The sequence below is a fragment of the Micromys minutus genome, assembly GCF_963924665.1.
Source record: "Micromys minutus genome assembly, chromosome: 17".
NCBI classification, from domain to species: Eukaryota; Metazoa; Chordata; class Mammalia; order Rodentia; family Muridae; genus Micromys; species Micromys minutus.
In genome coordinates, this window is record NC_137952.1 from 36,811,817 (window position 1) to 36,827,350 (window position 15,534).

Genomic DNA, 15,534 nt, shown 5'->3' on the forward strand with positions numbered 1-15,534 from the left:
ATGAGATGCAGCTGTAAGGCATTTTCTCAACTAGTGATCAAGGGGGGAGGGCCCAGCCCATTGTGGGTGGTGCCATCCCTGGGCTGGTAGACCTGGGTTCTATGAGAAAGCAGGCTGAGCAAGCCAAGGGAAGCAAGCCAGTAAGCAGCATTCCTCCATGGTTTCTGCATCCATCTACTCCTGCCTCTAAGTTCCTGCCCTGTGTGAGTTCCTGGCCTGACTTCCTTTGGTTATGAACAGCAATGTAAACAGTGTAAGTTGAATAAACCTTTTCCTCCCCAACTTGCTTCTTGGTCATGATGTTTTGTGCAGGAATAAAAACCTTGACTAAGACAGCTAGAGAGATGGTTCAGCCACTAAGAGCACTTACTGCTGATAGGGAGGACCCAGTTTCAGTTCCCAGTTCTCACGTCAGGTGACTCACAACTCTATGGGATCTGATGCCCTCTTCTGACCTCTGTGGACACATCATACATGCATTGCACTTACATACATGCAAACAAAACACATAATACATAAAATAAAAATTAATTTAAAAAAATTTAAATATTATGATCTTGGGATCTGCTTCCCACTACCTCTGAGCTCACAATTCTTTGTGATGGATTTTGGTTTCATTTTTTGTTTGTTTGTTTGCTGGCTGGCTGGCTGGCTGGCTGGCTGGCTGGCTGGCTGGTTGGTTGGTTGGTTGGTTGTTTGGTTTGAGCCAATGTTTTGTGTAGCCCAGGCTGACCTTGAACTCTGTTCCTTCTGCCTCCACTTCCATGTGTTCAAGCAGGCAAATCTATGGGGAACAGTCACATCCAAACAGCAATAATTTACAGACTGAGCCACATTGCTAGCCCTTTAGGTTTTGTTTTTGCTCTTTTTGTCTTAGAGGTTTTGTTTTATTTTTAAAATTGGTACTGTATACATTTACTGAATGTTTAATTGTTACATAAGGACATTTTGTGTGAATATTTATTGTACATTGAGAACGTGTCCCCTTCCCTGCCCCTTTCTCCACCCTACCTTGTCCCATTAATCCTCTTTGTTTTTCTAAATAAGTTCAATTCTACTTTCATGTTTCATATATGTGTGCATGTATAAACATACATACATGTACCAATACATACATACATATATATACATGTATACAAATGAACATATATATATACATGATTGTACATATCTACATAACAACTCAGCTACCACACAGCAGAGGACTATATTTGTCTTTCTGAAGCTGGCCTAACTCAGTGTGATTATCACCAAACTCTTTTCATTGTGATGGAAAACACGTCTACTGTACATATACCACATCTTCTTTATTCATCCCTCTGTTCTTGGATACTTTACCTGGAGTCTGACTTCACTGTTGTGAACAAGCTACAATAATCACTGATGTCCAAGGACCTCTATAATACATTGACTTAAAGTCTGTTGAGTAAATACCCAGGAGTGATATAGTAGATTCATTTCTTGAGAACCCTTCCTATGGGTTTCCATAGTTCTGTATTAGCTCATAGTCAAGACCTGTACGCGGCTTCCCCTTGCTCGTCCTCAACAGCATTCGTTGTCACTTGTTTCCGTAATGACTGCCTTTCTGACTGAGGTGACGTGAAATCACAATACAGTGTTAATTTGCAGTTCTCTGATGGTTGGTGAACTTGGTTGGACATTTTCTCATGTGCTCTTTCCATTGGTCACTTGTGCATCATCTTTTGTAAATTCTCTATTCATTTGGTTAGTCATTGATTGGTTGATTTATTGATTGAGACAAAGTCTCTCTATGTAGTCCCCCTAAAACTTGATATGTGGAACTGGGAGACCTCAAATTCAAAGCATCTTCTGCCTCTGCCTCTCAGGTACTGGGACTGAAGACATGTACCACCATGCCCAGAAAGTCCATTTTTTCTATTGAGCTGCTTGATTTCACATTGTCCTGCTTTTCAGTTCTTTCTCTATTCTAGCGATTCATTTCTCTCAGATGCATGACTGGTAAAGATGCTCTACTATTCTGTGATGTCTCTTCCCTTGATGACTTGTTTCATCCATTGTTGGCATTGTTTTCTCAGTAGCAGGAGTAGCAGAAACCCTTATCTATGCCCTACACCTTGAAATGCTATCTCTACCTCTCACTGCAGTTTCAGCATCTTACCTACTGGTCTTTGATCCATCTGGCACTGATTGTTGTAAAAGAGGAGGTACAGTTTCATCCTTCTATGTGTAGATTTCTACTTTTCTCAGCGCCAATGCTGTCTTTCTATATCTTTGGCACCTTTGTTATAGATTACATGGCTGCAGCTATGTTAGGTTTGTATCTGGCTCCTTTCTCTGTTCATTACAGAGGTCTTTCTCTTCTTTGATTAGCTATATCTCTAAATACTTAATATTTTCAGTGTTACTTTGAATCGAGTATTTTTTCTAACTTCTTTCACTGAGAGTACATTGATGATATATGAAGATCACACTGTTTTTTAAAAAATACTTAATTAAAAAATAATTTTTTAATATTTAATATTGCAGTTGGTACACTGCAACTTCTAATAATATAGGTAGCCAGACAGTCGTGACATAAGCCTTTAATTCCAGCACTTAGAAGACAGAGACAGGAGGCTCTCTATGAGTTCAAGACCAGCCTGATCTACAGAGGAGTTCCAGGCCAGCCAAAGCTACATCTTGTCTCAAAAAATAAGATTGTTTTTAAAAAAGCAAGCAAACAAACCAAAACAAACATATATATAAATATATGTTATATATATATGTTTTATATATATATATATTAATGTCCTCCTGTATTATTTCCTGCTGTCTACTTTAGGATTGGCCTCTTGGTTTTTGAGAGCCCTTGAAGCACATTGTTTGGGTGATTGTTTGATATCTTTCAGATTTGTTGTTGTTGCTGCTGCTGCTACTTTTGTTTTTCAAGACAGGTTTCTCTGCGTAGCCATGGCTGAACAGAGCTGGCCTCAAATTCAGATCCAACTGCCCCTGTCTCCTAAGTGCTGGGATTAAAGGCATGGATCAAGCTCTCGGATTTTTAATGAGAACTTAATGCTACAAACTTCCCTCTTAGGCCTGAGTTGGGCTGTGTCCAGAGGTTCTGATGGAATAACTATGTTTTCATTATCATTTGTCTTCAGAATTTTTAAATTCCCTCTCTTATTTCTTGGATGACCCACTGTTCATTCAAAAACATGTCTTTTAGTCTCCAAGAATTGATGTGGCTTCTGTGGGTTTTCCTGTAGAGGTTTCTAACTTTACACCACTGTGGTCTGACACTGTGGTCACCTTTTTATGTGTTAGACTTGATTCCTGTCCTAGGATATGATCGGTTTTGGAGACGGTTCCTTGTGCTGCTGAGGGGAAAAAAAAGTGTGTGTTCCCTGTACACTAAGCAGAATGTCCTGTATATGTCTGTTAAGTGTGTGTTCCCTATACACTAAGCAGAATGTCCTGTATATGTCTGTTAAGTGTGTGTTCCCTATACACTAAGCAGAATGTCCTGTATATGTCTGTTAAATCCAGTTCACCCAAAGCTTATTTTAGCTCTCACGTTTCTTCGTTTTGTGTTTGGAAGCCCTATCTAAACGTCAAGAGTAGAGAGTTGACGTCCTCCACTAGCATCGTGTCAGGTCCTATGTCACCTTTTATGTCTTCTCATGTTTTCTGAAACCCGTGCCTCCAGGATTTGGTGCATAAATGTTTACAGCTGTTAAATCATCTATATGAATTGTTCCTTTTATTAATGTCTCCTCACAAGTTTTGGTTGAAGTTTAGAGTGTCTGATGTCTGCATGGCTGAGCCTGTTTCTTTATGCTTTATATTGGTTCGCTCAGTTATTTTTCATCCTACAGTAGTTGTTTTGGTATCTTTTCCAGATAGGTGTGTTTCTTGGAAACAACATACAGTTGTAATCCAGCCATTATTCTGTATCTTTTTATTGGTGAGACGAGGTTTGCATTTAAGGTTATTATAGGAGGTGTTTGATAGGGGTGTGTGTGTGTGTGTGTGTGTGTGTGTGTGTAAAACTGTAACACATTCCTTAGAGAGTCAGCTCAGAAAGAAAGAGGGAAGAATATTCAGGCTCACACTCACGCCTTCCTAACCCATGAATAAACTCATTGTTTTGGGCCTGTGGGTCATACAGCAAAGCAATACTGCACACCTCATGTCCAGGATACAAAGAGAGAGAAAAAAGGCCAGATCTGGTGATGCATGTCTGTAATCCCAGTCCTCAGGAGGCTGAACTCAGGAGTTCCAGGCAGCGTAGGATCACCACAGAACCCTGTCTCAGAAAGGGGGTGAGGAAGAGAGAAAAGGCCAACACTGGAGCCGGGGAAGTGGTCTAGAGTCTCACTGTCCAGTTTTGGCAGAAACCCAATGACCTAGGGACCTTCTATTAGGCTCCATGACCTAAAATTTCTACCATCCCTTGATAGCACCCCTCCGGGAGCAAATCTTGAGTATACACACTTTTAGGGACATTCAAGCTCCAAACTATCAGAGAAGGAGGAATTTTTCTATCTTTTAAATTAATCTTTTGAAGAATAATAATACTTAATATTCCAGTCACAGCTCCCCACTTCCCTCCTCTTCTCCAAGTCCCACCCTCACAAATTCCTGCCCTTATTCTCCCCTCCCCTTCTCTGAGGAGAAGGAGAAGCTCCCCTTGAGTACCACCCTGACCTGAGACACCAAGTTGCAGCAGGACTAAGTGTTTCCTCTCCCACTAAGACCCTACCAGGCAGGCCAGCCAGGAGGAGAATGTCCAAGAGCAGGGTCAGAGACAGTCCCCACTCCAGTTGTTAGGGGGGACCCACATGAAAACCACACTGCACTTCCGCTGCAAATGTGTGGTGGGTTCAGGTCCAGCCCCGGCATGCTCTTTGGTTGGTAGTTCAATCTCTGTGAGAGGAATCCTTTCTTTACTACCTTCAACCAGCAAGGAGAGTGATTCACCCAGCAAAGGAGAAGCAGCAGACATGGACCAAGATCTCTTGGTGCAGCTCAGCAACACTTCGAGCAAGCTGAGGCTCTTGGCTTGCTGTCAAATACAAGTGCCTTGTGAGATTTCTTTTTCCTTGATTTTTGTTTTGACATGAAGGAAGTTGTATCAGAGGACCCAGAAAATGTACACTGAACTTTAAATTTATATCAAAATGCTCAAATTTGTATGGTCTTCCACACTACAGACACACAATATGACACAGCCCTGGCTTCTGCAAATGTTTTCTGTCCCCACACACCCCACCTGCCACTGCCCTGCCTCAGCATCCTCCTAACTGGGGCCAGACTTCCTGCCCTCAGTATCTGTGCTTCATTTTCTTCTCTGCCCATACTTCAACATGTACACCACACACATATAGACCACAGATACAAAAATATACCACACACACATACACACATGACACACACACATATACAGAGACAGAGAGAGACTATTGCCATGCTTCTAGCCTTCCTTCTTTTCTATCCATACCATTTCCTTCTTCACCCCTTATCTCAACATTTCAACACACATACCACATGCACACACACCACATGCACACATACACACACACACCACATACACACACACATACACACACACCACATACACACATACACACACACCACATACATACACACATACACACACACCACGTACATACACACATACACACACACCACATACACCACACACACACCACATACACCACACACACACACACACACACTACACACATACACACATACATACACCACACATACATGTGCATGCTCACTTGCTCACGAACACACACACACAAAACCACTGCCCTACTTCCCTCAGCATCCCCCATACCCTGACTGTACCCCTAGGTGTTTAAAGTCAACATGTTGGTGACTCATGGATTTGTTTGTTTTATTTCAGAAATGGGTCAAGTTTAAGAGGGACTTTGATAATTTCAAGACTCAATGTATTCCCTGGGAAATGAAGATCAAGGACATTGAAAGTCAGTATATTTTGGTGTCACTGGTTTTTACTGGTTTCCTCATAGGACTCTCTCCAAGGCCTGAAATCTGACAGTACTCAACCTTCGGGTTAGATCATTTCATAGATTCTGTTGCCTCAGGAAAGGTGGGTGCGCATTGGATGAGTACAGGAACCAGATTCAAAGCCAGATTCCTCGTTTCTAGCGTGAGAGCTCAGGTGGCTCAGCTACCCCACAGAGTTTCAGGTTATCTCTCTGCAATAAGAAAGCCGAGCCCTGGGTGTTTATTTGTTGGGCTGACCTGAAAGCCACAGTCAGGAGGCAGCGCTGGTTTCTCCTGACACATTTCACTGCGCCATCTCTTCTCTCCCAGGTCACTTTGGTTCTTCTGTGGCATCTTACTTCATCTTTCTTCGGTGGATGTATGGAGTTAACCTCGTCCTTTTCGGCTTAATATTTGGTCTAGTCATCATCCCAGAGGTAAAAAGAGAATTTCCTGTCTTCAGATAGTGCGGAAGAAGCTTTACTACAGCCAGCATCTTCATGTTTACTTTCTAAATCCTTTTCTTTTTGCTATAATCTGTCATTCTTTTAAAACAAAAACTTTTTTTAGAAAAGCTATTGTTATATAGTCCAGACTACCCTCAATCTCATAATCCCCCTGCCTCAGTCCTCCCAATGCCTTCCATATAAGCATGCACCACATGCACAGCTCTGTTTAAGTTCAGTATTCATGTCAGTTGACCTGGTAGTTCAGTACAAAACATGGAACCAACACTTAGGGCTCTGGATTAAGAAATTGATAACACATTTTTCTGCCTTTCATTTGTACTTAAAATAAGAAAAAAAATTAAGATTTTAGTAAATGTTTTCTTTTACCGTGGGAGAAAAAGAGACAAAACAAACAAAAGGAAAATAAATTGTAAGAAAAGGCAGGTAAATGATTAGGAGACAAGCTCTCTCTTGAGGTGGAATAGTGCACAATTCTGGAGATTTACAGAGTGCTGTTGGTTTTGTTTTTAGTGTGTCAAGGATATGGTGTGTTTTGTGAGCATATGTGTACATGTGCAGGGGTGAGAGAAGATAAAAGATTTCCATGTCTATTTTACTTTGCAATATATCCCCTTAAGACAGAGTCTGCTGACTAGACACAGTGGTACATGCCTTTGATCTTGGGAGACAGAGGCAGGCAGATCTCTGTGTCAAAGCCAGACTGGTCTACGTCTCAAGCTGCAGACCAGTCATGGCTGTGCAGAGAGAATCTGAGTAAATGAGCAAACAAGAGAAGCCAGACAGGCTCTCTTGATGAACATGGAGTTAGGGTGATAGCCAGCAAGCCTAGTGATCCTTTTACCTGTTCCCTATCCTCCACACACTCATACATACATATGCACACGTGTGCACATGCACATACCACACACACATACACACACCACACCCACATACACCCATACATATATACACACATACCACACACACACACACACACACACACACACACACACACACACACACACCGCTGAGGTTACCTGCACTGTAGCTGTGCTCAACTTTTTGCATGGGTGCTGGGGACTGTGACTCAGGTCTGCAGGCTTGCACACCAAGCACTCCTACCTACAAAGCCATCTCCCCAGAACCAGTTTTGTGGAGTTTTTAAAAGCTAGATGATAGTTGGGCAAAAGTAGTTAAGTTTCATTATTATGACTGACTATACTTACATATTATGTATGATACATTAGGTATAAAATACCTCCCGGTAACAGTAAAAATGGAAACACAAGAGCTTGGGTTATACATACCTGTGACATCAGCCATGGGGAGGAAAAGGCAGGAGGAGCATTGCAAGTTCTAGGCCAGCCAGGACCAGACACAGAGCGGGCTGGTGGGGGTGTGGAGAGAGAGAGAAGCTGAAAACATGAATCTGTAAATTAACCAGCCAAGGTAGTGTCATGAAATGCCAGAGCTGATGCTACGAAAACTAAGAACAATGTCACGTGTCTTTATCTTCAGCACTTGTCTTTTTTTTTTTTTTTTTTTTTTTTTTTTGAAATTTCTACTTTAGCCAATAGGTCAAAAAAATTAAATAGTTTATATATTTTGTACTGAAACCACAATTTGTCTACAAATAATATCATTGCAGAAGCCCTCAAATTTATGTATTCTATCAAAAAAAAGTGTTCAACTTTATATAAAAGACCATTTGGAGATGGTTGCAGTCATTAAGTCGACAACCATTGCCAACAGATCCCTGCACACGCACTGAATTATGGTATACTCAGAAGCATCGACACAAGAACAATAAATCTATAAGGTAACTAGTGAAAATTAATGGCCTAGGAGATTTCCATTCGAAGAAATGTAAATTTTAATGGTCAAAAGAATTAATCTCAGATAACTAAAAAGCCAGCCTTGGGTCTGGAGGGACAGCTCAACTGGTAGAGCATCTACTGCTCAGGTAGCACATAACTACCTCTGACTCCAGTTCCTGGGGACCTGACTCATGCTGACACACAGACCCAGACAGACAGACATAGACAGATGCACATAACACATACATGCACAGATACAAATTAAAAAATACTTCTTGGAAAGCTAACGCCTCCTAAATCAGTATGCAATTTTGATCCAATTCTGGTCTTTCTTCTAAGGGTGTGAGTGAGGTGCATCTCCCAGAAGGGCGTGGGATTTGTTAAATATATTTATGGTTACCGTCCACATTTTCTTCACTTACACTCTGTCTTCTATCCCCATGGGAGGTGCTGATGGGCATGCCCTATGGAAGTATACCCAGAAAGACAGTGCCTCGGGCTGAGGAAGAAAGAGCCATGGACTTCTCTGTCCTTTGGGATTTTGAGGTACGAACCATGGTGCCCATGAACCTCCATTTTGTCATTATAAAGCTGGTGTCCTTCACTCTCAAAGTCAAATTTCAGCCCCCTCAGAAAGGAGTGACAGCAAATTGGAGTAATTTCCTGGGGTACCTAGCCAGATTTCTTTATCCTTTATTTCACTTAGGGATCCCTATACATCGAGTTGTTGAAAATTGATCATTTCTTCAAACAGGACCCTTATTTAACAAAAATGTTTTCCCAACCATTTGTCTATGCTGTGCTCATTTGATCAGGGCTGCTGTCGGGTGTCTTGCCTTGTGTGTAGATGGTTACATCTCCATTTCCTCTGCTGCCAGAGTGAACTCTGTAAAATGCAGATGGAGCATGCCCCTCTGCTAGTTCAGCCACCCCTTGCTTCCCATTCCCAGTGCAGTTAAAGCCAATGTTTTTCATAGGGCTTACAAAAGAAGCCTGTGAGTACTGTTTGTCTAAGGCCTCACAAGCCAGTGTCCTTATTACCAAGTCAAGGACATCTCTGCACACACAGCACTGCAGTGCCTCATCCCCTGCTGACGGACCTGCCCTGGAATCTTCTTCCTCACCCTCCTGCCTCTCATCTGTAGCTTCAAAGGGTTCCTGAGGTCATGTTGCTTGGCAACAAGTATTGCCTTCAATGTCTTGGGCTACAATGTCTTGAGTCTCCTCAGAAATGAGTAACAGGCCTCAGTAATTTCCCAGGTTTCCCAGCCACATTGCTGTCGGGGATTGTCTTTACTTTTTCTTACCCAGGAATCCTTGTTGAAACCTGCTACCTACCAAAAGCAAACGAAATTTATTCAACAACAATTCTTTATGTTGTACTCAGCAAAGGCATATTAAAAAGTACTAAAATCTAAATTAATGCTATTCCTAACTAATATAAAGTCTACTCACTACTAAAGCCAAGTACACTTAAAAGTCAGAAATAGAACAGGGGAGATGAAATGGCTCAGAGGGTAGGCATACCTGCCAGTGAGACTGATAAACCGGGTTTGATCCCTAAACCCACAGGGTAGGACAGAACTGATTCCCATAGGTTGTCCTCTGACCTCCACAAGTGTACCATGGCACATGGATATCTACAAAGATAGACAGACAGAAACACACGAACACATGCATGCGCACATGCATAGATGCAGAAACACAGACACAGTTGTCTGTAGTCATTTTGAAATGTTATAAAGTCCACAAACCCTTGTTTATTTCTGGCCTCCACATATATTGCTTCCATAGTCAGGAAGCAGGGAAATTATTGCTAGTCACTTAAGAACCTGGTTATCGAACACAATAGCTTGGAGCTATGCATTCTTGGGTGCACATGTGCTCACATGCATACACACATTCACCTCTCCTTCCTGAGTCTCCGTCCGAGCACTCTGTGCAGTGGAAGAATGATAAAGGGACAGATGATGGCTATGGTTGGCCGCTGGAAACACTACAAATTGAATATTTAGGACTCTTCTCTGTAGACCTGCTTTAAAACTCTGAGACAGAGATCCCCAATAGAATGGAAATGTACAATTCACCTCTCCTCTGAGATTATAAACACCTTGGATATCTTCCTGCAGGGCTACATCAAATATTCTGCTCTCTTCTATGGCTACTACAACAACCAGAGGACCATCGGATGGCTGAGGTACAGGCTGCCCATGGCTTACTTTATGGTGGGGGTCAGCGTGTTTGGTTACAGCTTGATGATCGTCATTAGGTCGTAAGTATAAGGGTCTTGTATAAATAAGTATACAAGTGGGGCTGTGTATACATAAATTGTATATAAGTAAATAAGTGGGGTTTTGATCTTCATTCAAACAACTATCCTTTGCCTCCTCTGTGTGTATTAACTTTCCTATGGTATATTTCAAGAGGAAACAAACAAGCAACTGTGCAAGTCTTCTAGTTCCTTGTCACTACTGTGACGAGGTAACTGACAAAGGCAACTTAAGGGAGAAAGGTCTTATTTGGGCTCACAGTTCTGGAATACAATACATCATGGCAGGGATGCTCTGATGGCAGGAGCTTGAGGCAGCCGGTCACATTACCTCCACAGACAGGAAGCAGAGAAATGATTGCTGGTCACTTGAGTCTCCTTTGTTTTCAGTCCGTGAGCCTAGCCCATGGAACAATGCCACCAGCAACTTGATCTTTCCAACTCTATTAGCCTAGTCTAGATAACCCCTCACCAGCATGTCCAGGGTGTGTCTCCTAGGTGATTCTAGACCTGGCCAAGTTGACATTCAGTATTAGTGATCACACCAAGCCAATGCAGACTGTAAAATAAATATACATGATAAGCCAGAGACTATGTGAAACTCTGGGAAGTGAGCTTTATAAAATGAAACCCCTCTAAATGAGGCAGACCACGGACAGAGATATGAAAGTTTGAAGTGTGTGACGTAAGCGGAAGAAGCACATATACAAAGACCCAATGTCAGCAAACAATTCCAGAATTCCTATCAAGGCAGCCCACCCAGTTTCCCAAACTAGCAAAAAGCCACTGTAGGCTTGAGACGGAGCATGGTACCTGGTAAGAGAAGCTGGCAGGCCTGTTTCTGCTTTTCTCCAGGGCTCAACCTCCTCAGAATGAATGAACGAGTCAACCTTTTTATTTACATTTATATAAGCAATAGACCTATACCAGAAGAATTCGTATGACTGTGGTTAATCATGGCAGCCTCTTCCTTCCTTGGTGGCCTTTATATGTCAGTGTCTCCTTTAGTCATTTTTTGTATGTGTATATATGTATTCCTCAATCTGTCTCTGCCTTATTTTTTTGAGATAAGAGCTCTCACTGAACCTGTAGTCTACCAGTTCAGCCAGGCTGTCTGGCCAGTGTGCTCTGGGGATCCATCTGTCTCCATTTCCCCAGCCCTGAAATTTCAGACACACCTGGTTCTTTACCTAAGTGCTAGAAACCCCAACTTGGGTCTTCTTGCCAGTAACAAGCACTTCAACAGTGAGTCACCTCCCCCAGCTTCATCTGCTCCTCTAATTCATATTCTTTTAAAAAACTGGTTCAGACCATGAGTATGGGATGTCTCTGTGAAGAACCAAAAACACCTAGGTCCCATGGAACAGCAAATCCAAGCAGTCAACAGGCAAGATATAGCCAGGGGGGAACACAAAACTCCCACACTATCTGCTGAAATCAGTGATTGGAATTCTGTGGTTCCCATGGGGCTGAGCATCAGGGAGTACTGAGAAGCCAGGTGAAGTAAGATAAAACAAGCAGCTAACAGGGAAGGCCCAGGTACTTTGCTCCAAGCTTGCTGAAGGATAAACCAGACCATCGATAACCACCTCAACAGTTACTGAGTTTTTATTAAATACTTTTATTTTATGTATATGAGCACTTTGGCCACATGTGTGCCTGGTGCCCAGAAAGGTCAAAGGAGGTTATCAGATTCCCTGGACCTGAAGTTAAAGACAACTGTAGCTACCATGTGGTTGCTGGAAATAGAATCCAGGTCTTCTGCAAGAACAAGTGCTCTAATCACTGAGCCATCTCAGCCCAAGTTGCTGAGCTTTATATCAGAAAAAATATATACCTCTAGCCAAGGAAACTAGATGGCTTAGACAGACAGATTTGTGTTTGAGAGTAAGATTCCTAGATTCTCAGACAGGGACCCAGACTGGTTTGACCGAAATGAGTCAAATCTCAAGAAATCCAAAGCAAGGACAAAATAATATAGTGGTGTGTCCTATATCTTTCAGACTTGTTATCTAACTGACAATGTAGGTGCTTATGGGTAACTTTAAATTTCGGGAGAATAGTTCTCTGGATGTAATTAAAATTGTCCTAGCTAATGTCCCTCCCTGCTTCGCCTCTTTATTAGAGGTCATCTTGTGCCCAAGACTGACTTAGGCCAAGGAACCCATTGGCTGATGTAGCAGAAGAGAGACAGTGTAACAGTAACTTGTGTTCTCTAGGATGGCCAGCAATACCCAAGGTAGCACCAGCGAGGGGGACAATGACAGCTTCACGTTCAGCTTCAAGATGTTCACCAGCTGGGACTACCTCATCGGGAATTCAGAGACAGCAGATAACAAATATGTCTCCATCACCACCAGCTTCAAGGTAGTGACCCTGGGGCTGTCCCTCCTTTCCAAGGAAACTCTGGGTCCTGCTAGCCACTGGGAAGCTCCCCCCAGCTAGATGAGAAAATGGGGTCTCTAAATGAATAACCTGTGAGGGATGTATCAGTATACACACCGTCTAAAAAGTTGCTCACAACAGGGGCACACTATCTCTCTTATATGACAAAATCCTGACTTCTGAAGTCTGGCCCTTATGACATTCCTTTCTGGTAGAGTTCATGGAAGGACGACAGCTCATGCCAACCTTTTCTGTATGCTAGAATTGCATAAGGAGATTTAAAACTGCCCTGCCCAGGGCCTTTAAGATCCCTTTTCTTTTTTTTAACTGTTGTTTTTGGAGTTTGGAGGGGGGTTTCTCTTACAACTTTATTTTTAAAAAAGAAAGATACATGTACAGATTTTTAAAGGCATTTTGGCATAACACTATATGAATATATTTTTGTCAGTACTTAATTCTTTTAGAGGTTTGATAACATGCATTGAAATCCCACTAGTTACCATAAACATAAAGTACATGTAGAACAGAATGTAACATGGAAACAGTCAGAGCTTTCTTGGTGTGTATAGATTAAACATAATGATTTTTGAATGCCAAAAATTGCCACAAGGCTATATTCTTAGCTCTTGGATTATTAATGATTTAAGGTCCAGGTGTACCACATTCTGAGAGGGTGCTATACACTTTTTTTTTTTTTCCTAAGAAGGACTGAGGCTTTCACTTTTTGGCCTTTGTTTTTCTTGACCTTCATATGGCCTGTGAGTTGTTTCTGGAGTATTCAAAGCTTTCTGGGGCTAGTATCCAATTATCAGTGACTGCATATATGTCTGCTCTTGCCTTTAAGATTCTTATGTGATTGGATAGCATTATTGTTATTGTTGCTTAGACTGGCTGTTTGTTCTCCAAGTATTAGTACACCCATTTCAGGATGTGGAAATGAAAGAATTAACCTTGTGTTTACAATCTATGTCCCTTACAGTCCTCATTATTTTGTTCCCAAGAAATTTGAAGTGGGCTGGTGAAATATAGTTCAGCCAAACTAAATAACCATCATGGTGATATACCTGGCACCTGGGAATGAAAGTAGAAGGACCGGGAGCTTGAGGCCAGGCTGGGCTATTACACAGCAAGACTGTGTCTCAGTCAAGCAAGTGTGAACCAGACAGAAAATAAATGAACAGAGGCAGAAACTATAGCATGGAAACATTACACAGTAATGTTCCTCAGTGGCTGTAAAACTGCTGCAAACCTTTAAGACAGGGGTCTCATTATGTATCCTAGGGTAACCGTGAGCTTGTGATCCTCCTGGCTCAGCTTCTTAGTGCAGGGATTAGAGAAATGCTCCACTATACTTGGCTTCCACTACAAGCTCTTGGTAGCTTCTCCTGCCTGGCTCAGTGGGCTCTTCCCTGATGACTCAGCACTTACTGTACATCAGTTGTGCTTAGCTTCCTTCTCACTTAGCTCTTCCACTCACTGTCAACAAGAGATTTGTGCTTACTACCTACCAAATGGGTTTACTGGACCTGCCTCCTTCTGCCTGGAAGTGCATGGATGAGGAGCCAACTCAGTTCTGTCTTCTCTCAGTCATCTGTGCCATGGGCGGGAAAAGCTAGAGTGGCTGTGACTTTAACAGACCAAGGGTCATGCCATGCCTATAATAAAACAGCTAGGAATTAAGCATTCTCTACTGAAAGCAGAGGTAATACACATATAACTGTAACCACCACGACCAGCACAGTAACAATTCACAAGAAGCAAGAAGGATGCCTGTTCAACACAACTCAGTAGCAGATGTAAGTTCAAACTCTGATATTCTGGCCCTGAGTAGTTAATTTTAGGCATATTTAAACACAACACAATTTGAAGAAGAAATTTCTGGCGATAACTAACTCAATCTCACGTACAAAATAAAGCTTAAAACATGACAACATTGTGCAGGAGTCCAGCCTGGCATCAGTTCTTTGAGGAAGGCAGCAATGGAGTACGGAGCCAATGGCAAGGCCAGAGTTTGTTCGTCTTTGGCAATTCTTCTGTCTATGACTCTTTGCTATTCTAAAGCCAAAAGTGTTGACTTCCAGTAATAAAATTTTTCTGTTAGCAGCAGGGGATAAAAAGAGAAAAAGCTAAATTGGTAGGGCTCTCTTCTCTCTGAATCTTGCTGGAGCCAGGCAAGAGGCTTGGACTTGTTAACTCTTCCAGAATCAGGAAGGAAAGAAAGACAATCTTTTACATAGGCAATGTGCACAGACACACATACACTCTTACACATGCACATTCTGGTCCACCTGTCCTACATGTTCCACATATGTTCATGCAAACTTAGATATATACACACATACCTACCCACCTATGAACATACATACATATAGACAGGCATAGAGACATATACATTTGGTAGATAAGACAGAACCACACAAGCCACCATTTTATTTCTTCTCTCTGATCTTTTTATATCATCTTAGACAAAAGTTCTTTAGAAAATTACCTCATAGATAAAATATAACGTAAAAGGGGAGTTATCAAAGAATTTGATAGTTAAGTTCAAAGCAGTGTTTCATTCTTTAAGCTCATTATAAGTTTCATATGGCCTTGTAGGTTTATCTTAAGGTGATACATAATTGGACAGTGG

At 41.9% G+C, this 15,534-nt stretch overlaps 1 protein-coding gene across 1 annotated transcript in view; it reads left to right on the forward strand.

Annotated features, from left to right (window-relative positions):
- Window positions 1-15,534, forward strand: part of TMC2 (transmembrane channel like 2) — a gene marked incomplete at both ends in the record, with an annotated part of 59,161 nt that overhangs the window by 18,042 nt on the left and 25,585 nt on the right. Inside the window, 5 exons of the mRNA XM_080931687.1 lie at window positions 5,879-5,960; window positions 6,313-6,419; window positions 8,696-8,794; window positions 10,378-10,520; window positions 12,737-12,884. Of these exons, the coding sequence (XP_080787813.1) occupies window positions 5,879-5,960; window positions 6,313-6,419; window positions 8,696-8,794; window positions 10,378-10,520; window positions 12,737-12,884 (579 nt within the window). The remainder of the gene's footprint in view (window positions 1-5,878; window positions 5,961-6,312; window positions 6,420-8,695; window positions 8,795-10,377; window positions 10,521-12,736; window positions 12,885-15,534) is intronic.